Raw genomic sequence first — 15,239 nt, 5'->3', positions numbered from 1 at the left:
TGGAATAGTCTATATTGTCGTGGCTGTTTTGGATACACAGCCCGCTGGCTCTGCAGAAATAGAAGAAAGCATGATAAGCTCCAAAATTAGTTAATGGAGAGCAAGAAGACAAAATGAGTTACCACAGCACGCTGGCATGCTGTTTAATTCTAACTATAATTTGGTGGCATGCTAACCAATTATTTTTCTCTCCTTCCCATTTGAATTCTAGGCACGTCCAAAGCAATAATCAGCCTCCACAGCCCCCGGTTCCACCACTAGGTTACATGTCCGGAGCCTTGATTTCTGATTTGGAAACAGATGTTCCAGATGATGATGCTGATGACGAAGAAGAAGTTTTAGAACTCCCCAGGCCCCTGAGAGCCCTGGAGCAGACGCCCGGGTCCAGCATGGACAATCTAGACAGCTCTGTGACAGGTAACAGAACTGATTCTATAGGAGTAACTGACCCATTTGTAGCATTAAATTGCATCGAAAATCAAATACTTTCTTCAGTAAGATTTAGCCCACTCCATCTATTTCTGTAACATTTTTTAATATGTTAATATTAAACACAAAATTGAAAAAAGGATTTGGGAATACTTTTGCTTTGCTGCAGAAATGATAAGAAAATTCATGAATTTTAAAAAGCTTGAAAGACATGAAAGAAAACTCAATTATATCTAGGGCTTTCATGAAAAGTTCACTCTACTGGGGAACCAAGTCTACTACATAAAAAACCTTGACTTGACGAAACGATATATTTTGTATATCAGGAGCAACATACACAGTGAATGCAATCTTAAAACGTTGCTTGATATTTCACTCTGTAAAATCATTCACTGATGAAAATAAGCAAGTCTTCAGAATAAGCCTCTCCACGGTTGCACGAGATACTCTCTTCAGAGTGGAGGAAACGTGTAGCCAGCTAACCATGCATTTATGCAGCTGATCTTGTTGGATCCAATAATTGCTCCTCTCCCAAGAAATACAGTTATTTTTTGCTGTTTGCTCCTTTAACTTCCTCTGGCCCCCTTCACTAAGTGAAAGGCTGCAAAAGGTCTTCTCCTAGGATGATCACAGCATTGCAGCCTATTTCCAAGGATTTAAATTTATCAAATTTTATTGCAAAAACTTAAATCCTAATGTATACGCAATGAGTATGGAGAGAAGGAAAAATTCTCTCTTCCTACTCAAGTAGGTGTCTGTTCTTTTACACACAAAGTTGCCTCTTACACGACTATAGAGACATAACTGCGACCAGTGTGTTGCCCGGGTATGTCGCCCGTCTTCTCAGTAAAGCACCCATTTCTATATTTACCTTCGTGATACCCTTCATTCTAGGAAGGATTTTACCACAACCCCATTTAATTCATTTTTACTCCAACAGCTTCTTAATTGGCATGGATTTTGCACTGCGTGTTAGATTTCAAAAACACTGATGGAAACTGCTTTATGACAGGGATGGAGAAACACGGTACCTATATTCTCCCTCTCCGTGACTTCCGAATCACACAGTGTAATGCAGGAGCCTACACTTTCCCGTTTTTCTTCTTACCTGGGGGCTGTCTGCTTGCCGAGCTAATTAAGATTTAAGAACTGCAGATCTACTGCTGTGATTTGAAATCCAACTCCAACTGAAGGTGTCAGAGCAAAAGTTTAAACCCTTGAATGCAGAGAGCTAACTTAATAGGGCACTGTTATGTTAAGCCCCGTTGCCACAATTTCTCGCATAATCTCCTTCAGGCTAAAATTCTGCATATTTTTACATGTCTCACTAATGATACTGAACTCGTTTCCATTAGCAATACAGTAAAGAATTGCAATGATAAAAGCCAGCCACAGCCTATGTAGTTCTCTTATTAAATATTATAATGTCAAGGATGATAAATATATCTATAAATCAGGAGAATGTCATTGTGAACTTTCACATGCTCATCTGTTCATAATATGTTTCACCATCTAATGTGACTGTGGTTAGAAACACTCTGAATTTCTCCTTGTAGCTAGTATAATGTTCATTCCAAATGATGCTTTTATTGCCGAGAAAACACTCTGTTTTCCTACTTGAATTCACTGCTTAATTACTGCCATATATAAAAGCCTCAAGGTGCTTAGGTATGTATTCCACAATAAGTTTATCCTGTGACTAACACCTCTCCTTAGGAAAAGAAGCTGCACTCTACACAAAAGTAGCCAAGTAGGAAACTCTTTTCTTTCTTTTTGTCTTTTTGGCTTTTCAGTAACTTTGTGGGGAAGATAAGATCAATGATTTAATTTGCTCTCTGGGGTGTAAATGTAATATAAGTAAATATAAGTTAAAAATAAAAGAAAATACTTTTTTTTTCCAAAAAAGATGTGTGTGTAGCGAGTGTAAGTGTGTACAGAAGTGTGTGTCTGGATGTATAGACAGGGTTTGTGATCATATGTAAATTGCTTGTGATCATATGTAAATGTGTGAGTGCATGTAGGAGTGTGTACATGAATATAAATTGGGTCCTGGGTGTATTAGAACGTGTGTGCTCACGCGTTCATGTACATGGGGGTGGCCCTGAGATGAATGTACGTACAGACCCAATGTTACAGAAATCAACATGCTAATGAATATTGCTCTAACATGTTTATGTTTTCTTCAGACATTCAAGGCTAGTTTAATGGTGCTAAATGAGGTGGGCAATAAAACAAAGAATATTTCCATTGGCTTTTTATGTTTTTAAGATGGTAAGTGCCCACAGAGAGGATTCTGATTTTATCTTAATTTACTTTGTGTTCTAAAGTCATGGGTGGTGTGAGTACATTAGTCATTACGTTCATCTGAATTCTCTGATATTTCCATTTTCATGAAACTAATGACCTTTTTTTATTAAATAGAACTAACAGTTGTGTCCCATTCCCTGAAACTCTAACGCCAACCAGGATAAAATCCAGTGATAACAGAGATGGGCTAATAAGCCTCATATAAAATTATTCAGAATTCTACTTCTGAAATATGTTCTATTCCAACAACTGCCACATTAAGGACTATCAGCCGTTAACAAAGTACAGAGCCCATTTTGTAAAGAAATAGATGTATTATTTTCAAATATTTTCATAACAACTAAGTAATTTATGAGGACTTTAAAATTTTTGAAATAATGGTTCATGAATGGAAAAGGCCAAGAAGAGAGGAAAGTATCAGGAATTCTGTAGCCCATAATCTCAGTGTCTGAGGCTGGTTGGGTTGGTATAACAAAATACCATAGACTAGGTGGCTTATACAATAAATATTTATTTCTCATAGCTCTGGAAGCTGAGAAGTCCAAGGTCAAGGTGCGGGCAAGTTGGGTGCCGGTTGAGAGCCCTCTTCCTGGCTGGTAGAGAGACGTCTCGCTGTGTCCACATGGCAGAGAGACAGAGAGAGAGAGAGAGAGAGCAAGCTCTCTGGTCTCTTTTTATAAGGTCACTAATCGCATCATAATGACCCTCACTCTCATAATTTCATCTAAACCTAATTACTTCTCAAAGGCTCCACCTCAAAATATTATATGACATTAGGGGTTAGACCATCAATGTATGAATTTTAGGGGGACATCAATATTGAGTCCATAAAACTCAGGAATGGAAAATGTGCTTTGAAAATCTGTTACATTATTTATTTATTTCCACAACAGATATCTATGGAATGTCTTTTCCTTCCAACCGCTTGCCTGGGTGTTTAGATTTAATAATAATAATATTAATAATAATAACTTGCACATATATAGCCCTTACATGAAAGGCATTCTTCTAAACAGTGGCTTGTTTTCTTTCTGTGTGGCTTAGTGAGCTAATAATGTTTCTTACATTTTTAAACAGTTGTAAGAAAACAAGGAACAAAAAGAAAAATTATATGACAGAGACAGCAAAGTGGAAAATGCTTAGTATCTGGCACTTCATAGAAAAAGTTTGCTGATCCCTGTTGTATGTTAACTTATTTAATTGTCACAGCCCTATTTTTATTCTCATTTTATAGATAAGGAAATTGAGTCACAGAGGGGCTTAAAGCCTTTTTTAAGGTCACCCACCTGATAAATGGCATAAGAATGTTCAAAATCAGTCAGTCTTACTCTGAAGATAAATTATCATGATCCTTGCTCTGGAAATGCTCAACTTTCTTCTCATTTCTGGATTTAGCATATTCAGGAGGAAAATGATTTCCTAGTCTGTCTCTCTCCTCTCCCTTTCTGTGTGCATGTATACATGTATGAATAAATATGTATTTATACAAATACAACATATTATATTATCTCTAGAAACATCAGTTTTCACCCCCATACACTTAATCAAGACTAAAAACAGTAATTTTTAGATGTCACGTTTATTAATTGTTTTTCTCACATTTAGTTCTATATTCAGTTATAGTGACTCACACTAACAAAATTCAACTCTATTAGCACTTTTTGAAGGGAATCGCATTTTTATAATTTTTATTTAATTTATACTTACAATTTAAACCTATTTGGTTATAATAAAGTACAGAAGTGTTTTGATTACATCACATCACATTCTTTTTTTGTCTGGAAAGCAAACACAGAATTGTTTCAGTCTTCCAGAATGTGCTTGTAGTTATTTCTTCCTAAATGCCAAACCCACCATTTTTGGGTAATGGAATGGGGGATGCCTTTGATAATTCCTTCTTTGACTTCCATGGTGGGAGTCAAGGGTGTGTGTTTCCTGGATTTAATGACTCCACCACCACAGGGAAAAAGAAACAGAAAGCAATAGGAGAGAGGGCAGGAGGAAAATATCCTGAGCATGGAGCCAGGATTCTAACTGCCTCAGTGATCACAAAAATTGAGGCTGAGAGTGAGTGCTGGGAAGTGAAATGAGTAAAAGTTTCCTTGATTTTTGGGCCCCACGTAAATACTATGGTTGAAAGAGAATCGGGGCTCTATATTTTCTGTATTTTATGTCTTTGGAGGTTTTTGCTGAAAGTCCCAAAGCAGATCATTTTGAAAATAATAGAACCTGGCAGCGTAACCACCTTACTAGACCACACAGCTTTTAGAGAATTGGCCACTTAAAAACATGACCTGACGCCTTGCTTTTGTTACAAAAACTTAAGGGAAATATTTTCATAATAGGGAAATTTCAGAGATAATGCTAAAAGTCATTAAATAATTTTCTTAGCGCTTTGGTGTATTTAAAAAGACATTAAATACAAACTTCAAATTTAACAGATAAAAGGGGAATATCATATATTCAATTTTTACTTGAGTAGAACAAGTTAGCAGATGTCAGAGGTCCCAAGGAAGAGATTTTTTTAATTTCTTACTTTACTTTCCATGTACATTACACAGTCCTTTCTCTCTGAGGAATGTAGGTGAATTGATGCATATTCAATATATCTGAGGGAAAGAAGGACTTCTAAAAATTAGGCATGTTTTTCTACATCTAGGCAGAGGTCAATATTTGGATTGATTTGTCCAAAGACACTTAGAGCTAAAGATTTTATTTAACAGATAGTTAGACAGATTGCACTTAATAGGAAGAGTTCCTGGATTAAATATTGGCTGAAAAAATGGGGGACAGCCAGTTTTTGTATCTCATAAAAATGGTAATGCAACAATTAGCAAGGTCATATTACAAAGCATACACTTTACTCTAGCTTAATGGATCTAAGGATAAGCGTCTATCAGCAAGGAAGGAGTTAGCATAAAACGACATGTAAATGAATTGATGACTGATCATAAATTAATTTTAGTGCTGAAGATGTAATGGAGACACAGCAAGATGCCACTTTATCATGGTATTTTACTGCTCAGTAACATTTGAGCAACAACTTAATGTCCTATCTGCAGTTCTTCTTTAACAGCTTGAATAAATTTGAGACTTTTTTGGCCTTTCAGCAATTTTTAAACCTGAGAACTTTGGAAAGATGGAAAATGTAAACACAAATAAATCTGGCTATGTGACACAAATTCATTTTTCATTAAATGTTTAAATATGTGTTAATTATGTTTGGCTATAACATGTCAAATTGGTATGGATTGCTTGTAATTTGTGAAGAATCTCTGCCTGAGCTGTTTTACCTAAGTGTTCATTTCAATTTTCATGTTTATATTTACATTTGTTAAAGAAAACTGGTTATCACAAAAATAGCCTACTTTCTAACTGATGAATCAATGTCTTTCTTTTCTTAGCATCATTGTCTTCCTGTTTTGTAATAGTTTACAGAAATCTTCAGATCATTCTTGGTATTTAAATCTAAAGAAAGAATGGTAGCCACAGAGAGGGATCAGTAATTGTTAAATAAATTTTCACAATTTTATAACATGGAGGAAATTTAAAATATGTTAAATACTTTTTTATTCATGCATAGTGCCAATTCTCTTTAGAAATATCTCCTGCAAATGTACCCATTCTTTATATCATATATATGCTATATCTCAGATAGAGTCGATGGGCAGTCAAAGATAAAGACAGATATCTTGACAAAGAGGGAAAGAAAACATTTTTCCTTCTGTTTATTGTTTTTTGTGTGTGTGCCCTCCATTTTGAAGGCAAACTCAACTATGTTACGCTGAGGGCTCTTGCCCCTCTTTAGTTGAAGCTGATGAGGTTTCCTGTTGCCCATCATGAGCAAATTTCTATGGCACACATCTCTTCAACTCTGAAATCATGTATTTAGTCTTTGCGCTTACTGAGAGTAGTGAAAAGAAAGTATCTTTCTATACTGACCAACACCAACTGGAAGCCATGTCATCCATGTCCCTCTCTTCCCAGGGAAGAGAATAAAGCATGAGAGAAAACTTCATGAATAACTGAGATTTCTGAGACCATGGTAAGGAGCATTAGTGATTGAGATAAAAACAGAGCAAAGACACAGAGACAGGGAAATAGTTGATTTGTTTAAGGATTGGCAAACATGCATGTGGAAATCTTCACAGGAAGGACTAATTACATCACTGCTTTCCCTCTTGTCTGAGTAATCAACAAGAGTTGACTGACCTTATATTCCTCATTTAATACATTTTCTAGAAGTTCTTATGAGTACATTTTTTTCTGTAACTAAAATAAGGCCATTGCTAGGAAATTACACATGGAATAGAATCACATACAGAATTTATACTGAATAATGAATATAGTGAAGACATCTAATTCATTATGCCCAATGTTTACTGAATTTTTACTGTGTGATGTCCCTGTATGTGAGATACGAAAATGAATAATAATATAGTTTCTAATCTCCAGAGTTCCACTCTCTAGAAGAGGAAACATGTATAAGCCACAAACTGTCGTTTGTAGAGACCTGATATGCTACTGTATGCATACTGTTTAAAAAACACAGGAGGTAGGGAGATTGATTCTCCTAAGGCAGGGTTGAAGATGAGGCAGAATCGGAGTGATAAAACAGATGATATTGATTTGGACTATGAAGTTAGGTGGTGGTTAATAGAGTTAGTAACAATCCAGAAGTGAGTCAAAGGAATGAGAACTAACGCCATAGAGGTGAGGCAATGGAACTGTGCAGGCTGTCAGAGGGAATGGGACTGCAAAGGTAGGCTGGGCTGGATATGCAATGATCTCAGATACCTCATTTGGTGTTTAGATGTGGAATCAGCAAACTAGGTAAGGCTTGAATGGAGTAACAGAACAAGAGATAAGTGGTTCAAAAAAGTAATTCGGATGGCAATGAGGAAGATGGAAGGGACTAGAAGGAAATGAATTAGGAAGGGCTTAGGAATGTAACTGGAGATGCAGAAAAGGAGATGGTTGTTTGGAGAATGAGTTTCAGAGAGTCAGCACAGATTTTTTGCAGATGTTCAGCAGACATTTAGAAACACAGAAAACAGGACATAAGAGGGACCGGGACTGAACTTTCCCATGTTTTAAAAGTATCCTCAGCTCTAGGGTTTCGCATTCTTCTGTGATCACTGACTGAATCACTTTGATTTTTTCTTATCTACTGTAGCATTATATTGCAATGCCGATTGCATCATTTCTCCTTTCATTTTAGGCTGTTGGTCCTTGACTTGTGATGATTAACTCAGAAATGGTTCTCTCAGAGGAGGCTCAGTTGCTGGTGTTATCTTGGCTTCCTTGCAGTGGCCTGTGTCAAGGGAATTTGTTTGGAAAGTAAAAAGTGTATCTCTGTGCTTTTGGCACATGGAATCAAAACTCTATCTTTCTCTGCTACACTTAACACCCTTTTAACTTCTCTGATCCTTCCAACCCCTCCGGGTTCTGTTTTCTCTTGTCTCAAAAGTGCATGAACCCGTGTTATTGTATCCTGGCCCTTCACTAAAAGTACAAATTCTCTATGATGACAACACTTCTAACTGTACTGTAGTCTCTGAAATACTGGAGAAAAGGGGAAAGAAACCTATGGCACTTGACTTTAATCTCTTTTATGTGACTATATGTTGGTTTATTTCAAGATACTAAATTAGCTTCTTATAAATACTTTTCGCCTCTCTTTTTAAAAAGTTAGGATAAGCAACATTTGGTATTTGATTATGTCATACATTAATGGTACATCAACCTAAATAAATATTGTAATATTAATTGTATTAGATTAAGGTCTCAGCCTTTTTTGGTCTAAGGAAGAAGTGTAAAATTGTAAATGACTTGCTAAAAATTAAGAATAAGCATTATTTCTCAGTATCTTTATATTTTGCAGCTCTTTACATAAAACTGATTCTTTTCCTCTATGGCCTTCTTGCATTTTGCAGAAAGATCCATATTAATATCAGTGTTATTCTTTATAATGGTTAATATTCTAAAATAAAGATTAATATTAAAAAGGTAACTGGAGTTCTTAAAGTAATTAGAAAGTGAAGAATTCCTACTGAGCTTTGAAAAAACTAGAACTTTCCAAAGAAAAATTTTTTGTTATATTCTAAGTATTTGCTCTAATATTATTTATACATTTTTGATAATTCATATTTGTTATTTCCCAAGTAACTAACTTTTATGTAAAATCTTGAAATATTTCTAGCCCTTCTATAGTATGAAAGTGTAGATTTCCTGCAAATTATCACTAGAGTTGGCATTAAATTCAAAATATATTCACCCTATTGGTTCAACTGAGTCCTTGATAAACTGACTTTAAATACACCACCATTTCTTTCAGTAAAAATGTTTTTCTCTGAACTGCAGGCTTTAAAATCTACATAGCAATTCTCTTTTGGAAAATAATGGTGTCATAATTTAAACAATGTAAGAATGGAACCATACAGAACATGTTTTATTCACGTGTTGCAAACAGATTCGGGTTTTAAATGAGCTTCATTCTTCTGCACTAGAAATGTCCCAAACATGGATGATGCTTGCATATGGCTAAAGAAGTCATGATGAAGGCAGACTTACCTCAAGGAAGAGTGCGGAGTGGAGGCAGCCGACTTGTTCATTAGTATAGTGTGTACAAGCAGATGAGCTATCCACTATATACAACTCACTAGACAACTACATTTGTTTTTAGGTTCAATGGTAAATGGATGGGGCTCTGCATCTGACGAGGATCGTAACTTTTCTAGTCATAGATCTAGTGTAGGTAGCTCCTCAGATGGCTCCATCTTTGCCAGCGGCAGTTTTGCACAAGCACTGGTGGCAGCAGCAGATAAAGCTGGTTTTAGGCTGGAGGGAACCAGCCTTACAAGAACAGGTTGGTAGACTTTGAGTCGACACTCTTTGCATGAGAGAATCTTGGCCTTTGGACACTGAGCTATTTATCTCCTGTTCTTTTTCCTCAGCGAGTCTGACTGCAGGGCTTTCTTTAATATGCATGAACATAGTTTGGATGCTCAGTTACCAGAACTCTCTTCTGATGCTCCCTTTGCAGAGCCAGAAACAGGCTCCTACTCACCACCCTCTAGTCTTTATTCCTCTTTCCCTTCACGGCTCTGCTGATTAATTGGAATATGCTTCCTTCTTACGTTACAGCTAAGCTGCAACTAAGATGGCCATTAAATTTTCAATAACTCATGCTTTGCAAAATTCTCACACAATCAATAAGTTACCCAGTGATTAAAATTATTCAGCTTTTATCTCCATTACTTTCCTTTGCCCCATTTCTTTCTGCAAATGCATTTTCTGGGAAGGCTTTCTCAGCATGGAGTGAATGGGTCTGAGGCTGTCAGTCTAACTGTTCAAATGGCTGATGGTCTTATTAGTTGTTTGGCTGTTAAGATTTTAATCCAATAATTTATTGTCTGTTTTAAAGGATGCTAATTAAAAATACACCCACTGCATTTGCAAGTTGAGTAACATGATGACTACTCATGCATTGCTCTGTAGCACAATCTAATTTTGGTTTATGAGAATAATAAATAATAATATAAAAGACCAATTATGCAATTTTCCAGTTTCTGATCGTTATCTCAAAAGTAAATTTGGGATTCACTCTATTAATAGATCAATAATTTTGTGATTATTTGTTTGACTGAAACTAAATAACTGGCATGATACATGCTGTAACACAACTAGGTATACTTCTTAAATGCACATATCAGAAAGTTCTGATGGATATTGGAATTAAACTGACCTACCTTATGAAACAAACTAGTGAAATGCTCAATGCATTTTTGAAATCTTAATAGTATTCAAATAGTAAAGTAAAGAAAAATCATTGTGACCCCTCACTAAACTCTCAGGTTATAAAAGTGAGTCATGGAAATTTTCTTTGAATTATACCATCATTATACCATTATACTACTTCTTTTGAGTATGCATTAGGTATCTTCAAATAAAATAAAATGACTTTCCAAGCATTGCAGAGGTTTATTTTTCATATAGCATCTGAACTAAAATATGTTGTAATGTAACGGTTATTTGAATTTTCTTGCTTTATAAGGCATAAGTCAGAAACTTTATGTTGCCTGAGTGCCTTTTTGTGGTCTAGCTATAAGCAGAGCAGCGAGAAAGTGCAAGGAAACTAATAAATTAGAAAGCAGAGTACAGTTCTTGCATGTATGCTAATAGCTAATAAAGCATTAAGCTGTATTATGTCACATTGACTTAAAATGTAACTGCATACAATAATTTGTGGTGAAATGAAAACATACACAAGAGAATAAATACATGCACATAAACCAACCCTCTCACACCATAATAAACCTGTTATTAACATCGTAAGATGTTGAAAATGTATTAGCTAACCTTTTCCTAGAATAAATTTACCTGCATATGTACACTTAACTACAAGAAAGGGACATGGCATATTTCCTTTTTCAATGAGAGGTTGGAGTTTGCTCAGATACAATACTATTCATCCGAAAACACCTATTGCACTTGGGATAGACAAGGTGATTTTAACCTGCTACCTATCCTATACTGTACACTAATGTTTCTGCGTTTTCTGGTGAAGTCAATTTAAAATACGTGTCTGAGCAGACCTTTCATGTAAAATTTCAAATGAAATTCCTAGAGGACATTTTTCTGTGCTCAAAGAGAGTTTGTAAGATTCCAAGGGTGAAACGTGTTTAAACAAATAAGACAGTATATAATTCACTTCAGAAATAGCTTCTTTAATTTTAAGAAGTAAAAGCTGCATGAATTTGCATATATCTATGAAAGTAGCACTAAGACTGTCAAAATTAAATAAAAATATTATCAAGGAATACTGAGCTTTTGGTTTGTGGACTTGTTTTACATTCATTTGTTTGAATTTTTTCAGTGGAGGGTGTGTTGGTTATGAAAATTGGACAAAATAAATGCAGCAGGGCATATTTTTTCTATGGAGATGCACTGGTATTTGGTATCTTCAAATGGCATCTCTAGGCAGGTTTAGAGGTTAGTCTTAGCAAGAGCAGAAATACAAGACAGAATCAATGTCTTATAATAACAGTCTCTGTACCCCGTTCCCTTTGTTTCCCTTTTAGGCAAAGCCTTTACCTCCTCTCAGAGGCCTCGGCCAACCAGCCCATTTTCCACTGACAGTAACACCAGTGCAGCCCTGAGTCAGAGTCAGAGGCCTCGGCCCACTAAAAAACACAAGGGAGGCCGAGTGGACCCACAACCAGCATTGCCTCATCGAAGGGAAGGACTGCCAGATGGTAGGTTGGTTTCCTTCTCTCTTGTCTCCTCACGGGAGAGACGAGCTCTGTGCGATCACTGATGTAGATGGAGGAGCTCTGGTAGAGTAGGTATTGCCTCGTCACGTAACCGGACTGCACACCTGGCAATGTGGTCTTATTTAAGTAAAACGCCCTCCCCTTTTTTTTTAAACAGTCTGGAGTTACTTCTACATTACCCAGCCCCAAAAAATAAATATATGCCATACCGTTTTGCAATGTTGATTTTTCCGCCATTCTGGCATTTTCCATGAGTGCTTTTTAATGAGCATTCCCTTTTAAGATTAAGGAAGAAGACATAAGTAGCCTGTGCACTTGCCATGTTGTTGGATCACTTTTGAAATTAAATGAAAATATCTTAGATGGCATTTCACACGTGGAAAAGACTGTGAAGTGATTTCCAATATAGTAATTATTTAGTGTCGTGAATTCCAGGGCTAAAAATATGCTACAGATCATTTGGTGGATGGGTCAGTAAACTTTTTCTGAAAAATCCAGATAGTAAATATTTTTGGCTTCAGTGAACCATGCAGTCTCTGTCAAGACTAAGCAACGCTACCATTTTTTTTCCTATAGTGCAGCAATAGAAAAAAGTAAATGAACGGGTGTGACTTATTTCCAGTAAAACTTTATGGAAAAAAATGCAGTGGCCTAATTTGGCCCATGGGCCACAGCCTGCTGATTTGTGTCCATCCTTTTATTTAAGTGTAGCCTCCAATCTTTGACTGTTTGCTTAATCACTGCTAGTTTCAGGAAACACAATATTATCGGAAGATGTCCTTGTTCAATAATGAGTAGTGCATCAGCTCTGTGTTAAACTTAATCCTCACGTGTAAATACGCAAATAAAAGTATTTATCCTAAAGTTCTATCTTAAGGAATAGGTATGATAATGGATTTAAAGAGCCCACTTTCATGTGGGACCCAAACGTAAACTTCTTCCCCCTTCTCTGCACCACCTCCTACAAGCCAAAAGCTTTTTTCCTGAGATAGTACTACTAAACACCAAAGGGTTGAATCTAGCCAAACTGTACACTGAGACTATCTGAGGGGCTCTTAAAATACACCCTGGAGGTTCTGATTTAATTGTTCTTGGGTGAAAACCAGTCATGGGTATTTTTAAAGCTCCACGGGTGAGTTGAATGTGCAGTCAACTTTGAGAAGCTACGACCTCTCCTCAGCACTCATCTCAGTCCCTGAGACTTACCATTGTAGGATGGAATGAGGCTTAGTGGGAAAAGAAGTGTATGTTCTTTACTGGTTTGGGAGTAGGTCTTTATCTGGAAGACTGGTCATTTTATAATACTAAGAAGACTGTTAAAGTCAAAAATAACTTGGTCCAAGAGCCTTCAGGTTCACTTTATCTTTTCTGCTTACTTTGTTTTCATTGAGAAGGGTTTCTATGGAGTAGGAGGGTAAGGGTACAATCAAGATTTTGATTCTTTTTAAGTGGATGTCCTGTGGTGAGCAAAAATGCTTACCACTGCCTTTCTGCCTCAGATGATCTGAACATTAGTTGTCTATAGTGTTGATCTCGTTCCCTGTAAATAAAAAAGACTACTCTCGCTGATATGCTAGTTACAAATCTCAGCATTAGTACTTTTGTGTAATTTTCCTACTATGAATGTCAAGGAAAGAGGGGGGAAAAATCCAGGTACCATATGTTTTTTTGTGGCTTTTCTGAAATGTTTGAAGATGATATCCAGAATATGTGAAAGCTATAAAATATAAATCAACAAGATAGAGAGTCCTTTTCTTTCTTCCTAAAACTTCCCTTGAAAAATTTTTCAGAATGTCTGGTTAAAGCAGGCTACCTCCTAGTTGAAAGCATGACCAATATTATTACTTATCTTTCTAAAATGCAAACAGGTTCCTAGCATTTCAGATTTACCAGCATTCCAAAAAAGGTTAGGGATTATATGTTATTAAAGGATTATGCGTTATTATATGTTATTATGTAGATACATTTTGGAAGTAGTGATCTTGCAGAGGAAATTTTGGCTCACAAGTCTTCCCAAGTGTTTAACCCAAAGATATTTTAGTTATGATACAAGGATATTTATTTTGGATGCATTCTATGGATTATCCTGAAGAATATTGCTATTTCACAGCAAATGTATGTGTCATAGCATTGATATGGTATGAATCTATGCATCAGTAATAAATTTATAGTATTTATATGTAAAATCAAACTCTTCTTTTAGGGAAGGTTGCTGTCTAGTCGCACTTAATGAATAGACATTTCACACTAAAAGTTTTGCATTATAGATTTTACAGTTGTATTTCATGAGTGTATTAATCAGGGTAATTATTGTTAGCTGCTATACCAAACAGCTTCTATCCCTCAGTGGCTTAGCACAGTCAGAGTCTGTTCCTCAAGGACACAATGATTTATAAAGGTCAGGGGGCTGTCCTCTAAGTGGTAGTATAAAAATGTATGCTTCTTAAATATTGGACACCATTATTTTCAACATGGAACCTTTTTTAGTTTCTGAGCGAGAGAAAGAAAGAACATAGGTGATTATTTGGAAGCTCTGTGGCCTGGCCTATAAGTGGCACCTGTCACTTCTGTTTCATTGGCAAGAACTCAGTCACATGGCTTCAGACTAACTACTGGAATGGGAAAGTAATCTTTCCTGGTGTCCAAAAAGAGGAACTGGTAATGGTGGGAAATGTCGGTCTCTGTCTCAAAGATCACGCAAACACCCACACACATATTAAGAAGTGTTCTTCTCCCTTGAATAAAGCTTCATCTAAGCAGGCCTTGTTCAGTCCAAACTGTCTATTTTTTTTTGTGTAAAGCCTGAGGGTATGCTTGAAAGCCAATACATCGACCAGTACTGAACAAAGGAGGCAGCTAAAGTAGTTCTCTATCTGTCAACCTTTTTTCCCTGGGTCATCTCCTTCCAGCCTGTTCTCCCCTCATTCCTACTGTCTGATCTGAGAAGTAGTGCTTGCCCAGATCTGCCACAATCCACCTTTGACTTTGAGCAAATTTCTTTATTTATGAATCTATTCATTCAAATATTTATTAAGCACATACCAAATTATAGGCCATGGGAACCATACAGACAAAACTGGAGCTTAAACTCCAGAAAGAGAAGTTTATAAGTGAAAAATAAAAATAAGTATGATGAAGATAAGTGGGAAAAAATAGAGGGAAAAAATCATAGAGAGGAAGTTGAGAGGTACAAATGTGAGAGGAGATATTTTTAAAGTAGAGTGTTCA

General features: G+C 36.3%; 1 protein-coding gene across 2 annotated transcripts in view; it reads left to right on the top strand.

Annotated features, from left to right (window-relative positions):
• ROBO2 (roundabout guidance receptor 2) overlaps positions 1 to 15,239 on the top strand; it is a 1,150,857-nt gene that overhangs the window by 1,124,735 nt on the left and 10,883 nt on the right. For both annotated transcript variants that reach the window (XM_064496444.1, XM_064496453.1), the window contains exons 24-26: positions 212 to 417; positions 9,422 to 9,604; positions 11,820 to 11,993. In XM_064496444.1, the coding sequence (XP_064352514.1) occupies positions 212 to 417; positions 9,422 to 9,604; positions 11,820 to 11,993 (563 nt within the window). The remainder of the gene's footprint in view (positions 1 to 211; positions 418 to 9,421; positions 9,605 to 11,819; positions 11,994 to 15,239) is intronic.

This window comes from Camelus dromedarius, chromosome 2, assembly GCF_036321535.1.
Source record: "Camelus dromedarius isolate mCamDro1 chromosome 2, mCamDro1.pat, whole genome shotgun sequence".
In the NCBI taxonomy this organism is placed as follows: Eukaryota; Metazoa; Chordata; class Mammalia; order Artiodactyla; family Camelidae; genus Camelus; species Camelus dromedarius.
Note: the sequence above shows the minus strand (reverse complement) of the source record. Positions and strands in the feature narration are given on the sequence as shown.